We start from the raw sequence: 8,476 nt of genomic DNA on the forward strand, positions 1-8,476 counted from the left end.
CACTGTGGGAAGAGCTTCAAGTACCAGAGTCATCTCAAAATACACCAGCGCATTCACACTGGAGAGAAACCGTATCAGTGCTCACAGTGTGGAAAGAGTTTTAATATACAGAGTTATCTCAAAATACACCAACGCATTCACACTGGAGAGAAACCATATCAGTGCTCACAGTGTGGAAAGAGTTTTAATAGACAGAGTGAGCTCAAAATACACCAGCGCATTCACACTGGAAATAAACCATATCAGTGCTCACAGTGTGGAAAGAGTTTTAATCAACAGAGTGAGCTCAAAATACACCAGCGCATTCACACTGGAGAGAAACCGTATCAGTGCTCACAGTGTGAAAAGAGTTTTAATACACTGAGTGCTCTGAAAATACACCAGCGCATTCACACTGGAGAGAAACCGTATCAGTGCTCACAGTGTGGAAAGAGTTTTAATATAAAAAGTCATCTAAAAAAACACCAGCGCATTCACACTGGAGAGAAACCGTATCAGTGCTCAAAGTGTGAGAAGAGTTTTAACAGACAGGAATCTCTCAAAAGACACCAGCGCATTCACACTGGAGAGAAACCGTATCAGTGCTCACAGTGTGCAAAGACTTTTAATCAACAGACACATCTCAAAATACACCAGCGCATTCACACTGGAAATAAACCATATCAGTGCTCACAGTGTGAAAAGAGTTTTAATACAAAGAGTGATCTGAAAATACACCAGCGCATTCACACTGGAGTTAAACCATATCAGTGCTCACAGTGTGGAAAGAGTTTTAATCGACACTGTTATCTCAAAACACACCAGCGCTTTCACACTGGAGAGAAACCGTATCAGTGCTCACAGTGTGGAAAGAGTTTTAGTATACAGAGTAATCTCAAAATACACCAGCGCATTCACACTGGAGAGAAACCGTATCAGTGCTTACAGTGTGAGAAGAGTTTTAACAGACAGGAATCTCTCAAAATACACCAGCGCATTCACACTGGAGAGAAACCGTATCAGTGCTCACAGTGTGTGAAGACTTTTAATCAACAGACTAGTCTCAAAACCCACCAGCGCATTCACACTGGAGAGAAACCATATCAGTGCTCACAGTGTGCGAAGAGTTTTAATACAAAGAGTCATCTGAAAAGACACCAGCACATTCACACTGGAGATAAACCATATCAGTGCTCACAGTGTGGAAAGAGTTTTAATACAAAGAGTGATCTGAAAATACACCAGCGCATTCACACTGGAGATAAACCATATCAGTGTTCACAGTGTGGAAAAAGTTTTAATCAACACGGTAGTCTCAAAAGACACAAGCGCATTCACACTGGAGAGAAACCATATCAGTGCTCACAGTGTGAGAAGAGTTTTAATAGACTGAGTCATCTCAAAATACACCAGCGCATTCACACTGGAGAGATACCGTATCAGTGCTCACAGTGTGGGAAGAGTTTTAATATTCAGAGTGCTCTCAAAATACACCAGCGCATTCACACTGGAGAGAAACCATATCAGTGCTCACAGTGTGGGAAAAGTTTTTATACACAGTCTACTCTCAAAATACACCAGCGCATTCACACTGGAGAGAAACCGTATCAGTGCTCACACTGTGGGAAGAGTTTTAATAGAAAGAATGATCTCAAAAGACACCAGCGCATTCACACTGGAGAGAAACATTATCTGCATCCGGAATCAGATACTAACAGAGTCTGTACTAGATTGGAGGAAGTACGCACCGCTTTCAGTACAGAAGTAACAACACCCCTACGTACTACGTCTGCCATCTTACCAACGTCAAGTAATGATGTGATGAGGTAATATCGCCATGGTTGCAGACCACCATAGTTACAGACAAGCCCCACTTGCCAAATTTTTTGATATTTATCGTCTTTTTGCGCTAATCATACCGTTATTTAGGGTTGTACACAATAATAACATTTTTATTTTGTTTATCTTTCACCTCTGTAAACAGAGGACTCCTCCTTCTCCCCAATTTCTTGTTTTTCCTTCCACTTCACAGCTACAGTTGCATTATGGGATACATTATGGGTTGCATACTCGAACATGGCTGCCCAAGAAGTAGGTCATCCGGGTACTTCTCACGTACCTTTTTATTTATACTGTGTATTCAGACATACTAACCGCTCTCGCGTACTGCTCTCGCGTACTATTGAGTATGGAAGTATGTGATTCTGGACGCAGCTCTCATCAGTGCTCACAGTGTGGGAGGAGTTTTAATCAACAGAGTTTGTGCTGTTAATACAGTTCATGTGGTAAATGTTTACTGTTTGTTTAAGAGTCGTTTGGTAACTGATGATGATTCATAGTAGCGGTTCGCTAAGTGAAGCGATTCGTGCACGAGAATGTAGTGGAGCCTCCTGAAGTTCATTTCATGCCTTTGGATGCATTGTGGGTATGTTTATTTGTTAATAGACGTTTTAATTGATGTTTATTAAGAGTATTAGTTGATTTTGTATTACATGCTTGAGTCAGGTTAGCTCATGATGCATTAAGTTAAATGAATTCGCACATGTTGGATCATTAGTATTGAAATGCATAACTTGGAATAATATGCATTTAGGGTGTGTTCGAAAAGCTAGTGTGCTGTCTACATAGGCAGCATTTTACGTCATCCTGTGCGCGCTCCCGAGAAGGAAGCTGTTCGAAATCCTAGATGCCTTAAAATCCTCACTTCTGAGAAATCTTATTATTTCAATGTTATTTTGGCTCAAGAACGAGTGAGCATCGGACGCTGCCTTAGTGATCAAGACAATCCCAGCATTCATGGCTGACGGGGCGGAGAAACGAATGGAGTTATTTTCAAACGTAAATAAAATATTACTGATTTTTAACTTGTATAAACTTGTACAAAATTTAACCGTTATCGGTACATGAAGGGAGATGTTATTGACGTTAGCGTGCTGTGCTACCTCAGTTTATTGGTTTTAATGGCGAGATGCTAAACGCGAAATGCTAAACCCGATGGAATCGCTATCTAAGTAGCGCGTTCGAATAACCTGCCTTATAAGTCATTGACTTATAAGAATCCTCTCTACTAAGTCAGCTGCCTATGTAGACAGTAAGACAGCAAGGCAGCTCCCTAGGTTTTCGAACACACCCATGGACTTTAAACTTAAATATTATTTGATATTCATGTCTTGATGTGCTGAAGTTTATAAACGTGTTGTTTTTACTGCTTGTAGTTTTACCCTACTTCCAGTTTACCATTAAACAGAGTTGAACTAAACATCTTCTACAGCGTGGTGATTGGTGGAGGAGTTATCTATCTGCCAGTTTATGCAGGGCGTATAAAGGTGGCAGGATAAAGTTAATACACCAGCACATTCACACTGGAGAGAAACCGTATCAGTGCCCTGTGTGAGAAAAGCTTTAATATACAAAGTGACCGTAAAATACACCAGCACATTCACACTGGAGAGAAACCATATCAGTGATCTTAGTGTGGATCTCAGAGTTTTAATCAACATTGTCATCTCAAATTACACCAGCGCATTCACACTTGAGAGAAATTGTATCTGGACTCTGTAAACACTGTAATACACAGGAATCAAACTCAGATTATCAGATGATCAGATTGTAAAAGGTAGAAGAAAGAAAGAACAGAGTTAGAGAAGCATGTTGGAGAACTAAACATGACATTATTTCAATATACTTAATTGCCCTTCTGTAAATGGTTTAATGTGCACCCTGCTGCTACTGGCTTGTTTTTCTTTTCTACAATGTAAGTTCATACCTTCAGGTTCATGTTATTTGAGATCTGTGTTTTGTTCATTCATATGAATGTTTTCTATTCTTGCAGGAGTGTGGGTTTACCTTCCACTTCAATAGTGAGGCGTGTCCAGCCCTGCTACACAAACTGTCATTCTGTCCCTGTTAAAAACTTTAGCTTAGTTAAAGCAAATAAAGACACATTTAAAATCTTCATCTTTTATTACAGGTTTAAAGTTGTATAAAACAAGTGTTTGTACAAATAATATAAAACCAAAGTACAAAATAAACATTTCACTTATTTTAATTTATTTTTATTTCTAGCAGCACTAGATGGCGACGATGTCTGTACAACATTTTAATCTTCACATTTTACTGTAGTAAGAATGAAAGTATGAGCTGATCTTTGTCTCATTGTGTAGCTTTGATGAAGAAAAAGCCGCTGGGTCAGTGTGTAACAGGAGGTTTGGAGTGAAGGTGGGTGTGTGTGGATAAAAGCTTCCAGCACCTGGTATTCCCAGGCGGTCTCCCATCCAAGTACTAACCAGGCCCGACCCTGCTTAGCTTCTGAGATCAGGTGTTCTCAGGGAGGTTCTCTCATTATCATTAAAGTGGGTGTGGCCCTTACAGGGATCGAACCCGCAACCTTGGCGTTATTAGCACCACGCTCTAACCAACTCAGCTAACCGGCCGGTTCATCTACACCCTTTAGATCTTTGTACATAATTCACTTTGTACATAATTTGTGTACAGCACAAAAACCATTTGAGATTCTGCACACTTTCAGTGAAGATCTGTAGAAATGAGCGGCTCCTAAACTGAATTTGTTTGTTATTGCACCAGAAATGCAGCAGTTTCATGTTATTTTAATGATCCGAGATCTCAGTCCTACTTCAGACATCACTGTCTAGTCATTTCTTATGTTCAGACTTTCTTAATACACATCTAAGAGGTTTTGTAGGTTCTTATATGTGTGAACCATCTAAACTATACATTTCCTAAAAGTTCTTGACTGAGCTTAATGCCGCCAACCAGCGACTGGAGCAGATATGACTCAGGTCCTGCAGGCAGTATGTAGTGCTGAGGGAATCATATGAACGCTTATATGAACGGAAACATTGTATGTCGGTATCCACTGGATACTGGAGGAAAGGACACGCCAGGTTAGCATGAGAAAACCTCAGGTTTTTGTTCATTCTGAATGATCTTACCCGGTTTAATTACTTAACCCGCTTTCTGGAATACCTCCATGGCCGTGATCTTAATGAATTAAACCTACATGCTAGGATCGTGGGTTCGAGCCCCACGTTGGGCGAGTATATTCATTTAACATACGGAAACCAAAGGGACGTTCTTCTACTTTGGACAGCCGGTCTCTGGTGACTTATCAGGTGGATATTTGTGCTGTATATAGCGAGTTTTCAGACCCCGAGACTTTTTCTGGTGTTATTGGAGACTTTTGGAGACTCTGACGTGAGAGCACATATCGTTCTGCAGTTACTGTCCTCACCGAGCGGCGGGTGCTGCTGTTGTTCTGTTGATTTATTTTACCCAATACCATCGATTTGTCCTACCGAGCATGCGCACATCTGTTTTTGACTCATTGAGTGGACGTCTATAATTCTGTGCTACCTTTGCCTAATTTATTTCTGTTAGCGGTTAGTAATGTGTGGTTTTAGTTTTAATTCCTTTAAAAGTGTAAAGTTTAAGTGTATGTAATGCCGTTATCATGTGACTTATTTTGTATTCTATTTCAGAACTATGCAAGGTGCTCAGATTAGCTATACATGATTGCATACAGTTGAATAACAGTTCTTTATCTAATGCTATGTGTTAACGTTGTATTTAACCAGGTTTATACATGCTTTCAGTGATACATCTATAGCGAAGCCAATCATTTTTAAATAACCATCTGCGACCTTAACGTTACGACAACACAAAATGTATTCGGTTATTTTTCAGTTTTGTGCTTTCTCAGCAGTTCAGCTGGTACAGTAAAGGTAAGTGTCTAATAAAGTTCATTACTGAGTGAATATGTTGAGCATTTATTACGTTAGCTTGTACTTAGCTGTTTGTGTACGTTGCTTTTCCCTTGTCAGTTCAGTCATGATTTGTCATGATTTGTTTCTTATTCCATGTTTTGTAACTATAGATAAGATCTGTGTGATGTATAATTTTCTCACTGGGATCTTATCCAACGTGGTATAATAAATCACAGATGCAAAACCTTAGAAGAATACAGATCAATTTATCTATCGCTACCTATTGTTAATAATATATAGACATATCAACATGTTCTAACAATTATGCAAATTAGGCGATGACGCCATTTAGCAAATTTTAGGACAGCCAATAGCTACTTTCCTTACTGAGGAGTTGGCAACATTGTTTCACACATAGGAGACATATTTGATTAGTTTTGCTGACAACGCACACGTGCACGTTTAATGTTCTCCAGTTCAGTCAGAAAAAAAAAGTAACAATAGGGCTAACAGTAAAGATAAATCTGTGACTGCTGTCATAGGACGTGTGTGTGTGTGTCTTTAAGAGAGGTGTATAGTGGGACATGCTCTATTCACATTATTAATATAAGTGAGTCGATTCATACGAATCAAAGCCATCTCTCTGTGTTTACTGTTATTAATGAATGTTGCAGTTTTTTATGAGAGGCCGTAGAACAACTATTCTTATTCACATGCACCATCATTCTGTCTTGCATTCACTGTCATTCTGTTCCTTAAACATGATTATTTGCATTCACATACACTATTCAATACGCTTACCTATGCTATTTTTCTTTTGCATATAATAATATTCTCTTAAACATATAGTAGATTTTTGTTTTTCATACAGTATTAACGTCCCGCACACAGACTACCAAACTTACATATATATACTACTATTCTCTGTTACACAGATTATCATGAAAGCACATAATGCATGTTTAGTTATCTGTGCAAGAGAGAATAGTGCTGTGTGTATGAGAGTATGATAGTGAATAAAAGAGAGTGTGATTATAGTTGTAAGAGGGTATAGTAGTATATGTGAAAGAGTATAGTAATTCATGTATGAGAGTATGCTAGTGCTTTTATGAAGGTAACCTATAGTAGTGTTTGTGTAAGAGTATAGTGGTGTAAGTGTGAGCAAGAATGAATTATCTCTCAAACGGCCTCTCATAGAAAGACGCGACTAACTTACACTTTTACATTTAGTTCTTATTGTTATATTCTGAATTGTGTTGGTTTGTAAACTGTGAATTAGTTCTTAATCTGGTCGTGATGTTAGAGAAGGATCACTTGTTTGTTAGTTTAAGTCCTAAAGTGGGTTTACAGCTCCATCTACCGGCCAACTGCATCCTTAACTTGGTGCAATTTTCCAACAGTGGAACGTTTTGTTGTGATTTTGATACCTGGGTAGCAATGTTTAACTAAAATTACTTTTATTTTGTGTTTAAAACTTCTAAATTACCTCAGTTTGTTCAATTGATTTCAATCAATTATATCAATCACGTAAGTTTAAAGTAAAGTAAAGTCTGAAGTTGTGTAGTTTTGCTTTATTTACTTAGCAAATGTTTAAAAAGGTTTAGTTTTCATGGTGTCAGGGTTCCATGGTGTAATGGTTAGCACTCTGGACTCTGAATCCAGTGATCTGAGTTCAAATCTCGGTGGGACCTTACTGCTTTTATTTGGGGCCGGTGTGAGGTCCAAGATTGAGAAACATTAGCAGTTTCAGGATGGTAGCATTCAGCGCATGTGCAGTACAACACAGCATCACAATTGCTTGTGCTAGTTTAGAGTCACCTTAAATGACATGTTAATTTCCATCCATTCATCCAGCTTGAATATCATAATAGCACTAGTAGTGTTATAGTGTTCCACATGTGACTGCTCCATCCCAAAATATAATCGCTAATCATTGTTTACAGCGCCATCTAACAGCCAACTTGCTCTTAAATGACTAATTATTCACTTTTGGATTTAAGTAAGATCTCATTGTGTGGTTCCATGGTGTAATGGTTAGCACTCTGGACTTTGAATCCAGTGATCCGAGTTCAAATCTCGGTGGAACCTGGTTTTATTTAGGTAAAAACACTGTTATCAATGCTGAGTAGAGAATAGTGTTCCACATATGACTGCTCTATGCCGAATTGTAACACCAAAAGCAGTGGCGGCTGGTGCTAAAAAATTTGAGGGGGCGCAAACAAAACAACAAATTAAAAACAAAACAATAAAAACACAAGCCTTTAAAAGTAGCACTATTTGAACATGAATTTTGCCCTCCTTTCCTTCTGTCTTGCAAATTTCTCAATGACATTATGGTTAAAGTCAGTAATCTCAGTCACTAGTCTCTTATCCATTGACAACATGGCCAATGCATTCAGCCTGTCCTGGGTCATAGAGTTTCTCAGAAAAGTTTGAATTCTTTTCAAGGTTGACAAGCACCTTTCAGCTTCTGCTGTGGTCATGGGTGTGGTGATGAGGATCTTCAGGAGAGTGACAGTCTCTGAAAATACTTCTTCAAGATTATTTTCCATAAACATCTGGAATAGGCCCACAGCACCACAACAGGCTTTGAACTCTTCCCTGCTGTAGATAAGACTAAGCTCTGTCTTCAGCTTACCTTGATTGAGCACTGGATAGGCTTTTAAGGTGTTGCTCAGTGCATCTTCAGGAAATGCTGTCTTGTATTGTTTAAACCTGTCCCCCTGCAAGAGTGTGGCACTAACAAGGTGGTTTGTGAAGGAAAAGCGCTCACT

At 38.9% G+C, this 8,476-nt stretch overlaps 1 protein-coding gene and 2 non-coding genes across 3 annotated transcripts; all 3 read left to right on the top strand.

The window, feature by feature from the left end:
- LOC134326802 (zinc finger protein 658B-like) lies at positions 1–3,446 on the top strand (the record flags this gene model as incomplete). The annotated part of the gene is made up of 2 exons (XM_063008955.1): positions 1–1,698; positions 3,375–3,446. Coding segments are annotated over 2 exons (1,770 nt in total), but the record flags the coding sequence as incomplete, so codon positions are not given.
- Positions 3,447–7,321: 3,875 nt separating this feature from the next.
- trnaq-cug (transfer RNA glutamine (anticodon CUG)) lies at positions 7,322–7,393 on the top strand. The gene has a single exon. It is a non-coding gene; the product is annotated as a tRNA-Gln (tRNA).
- Positions 7,394–7,718: 325 nt separating this feature from the next.
- On the top strand, positions 7,719–7,790 carry trnaq-uug (transfer RNA glutamine (anticodon UUG)). The gene has a single exon. It is a non-coding gene; the product is annotated as a tRNA-Gln (tRNA).
- Positions 7,791–8,476: the final 686 nt, after the last annotated feature.

Source organism: Trichomycterus rosablanca, chromosome 14 (assembly GCF_030014385.1).
Source record: "Trichomycterus rosablanca isolate fTriRos1 chromosome 14, fTriRos1.hap1, whole genome shotgun sequence".
Lineage (NCBI taxonomy): Eukaryota > Metazoa > Chordata > Actinopteri > Siluriformes > Trichomycteridae > Trichomycterus > Trichomycterus rosablanca.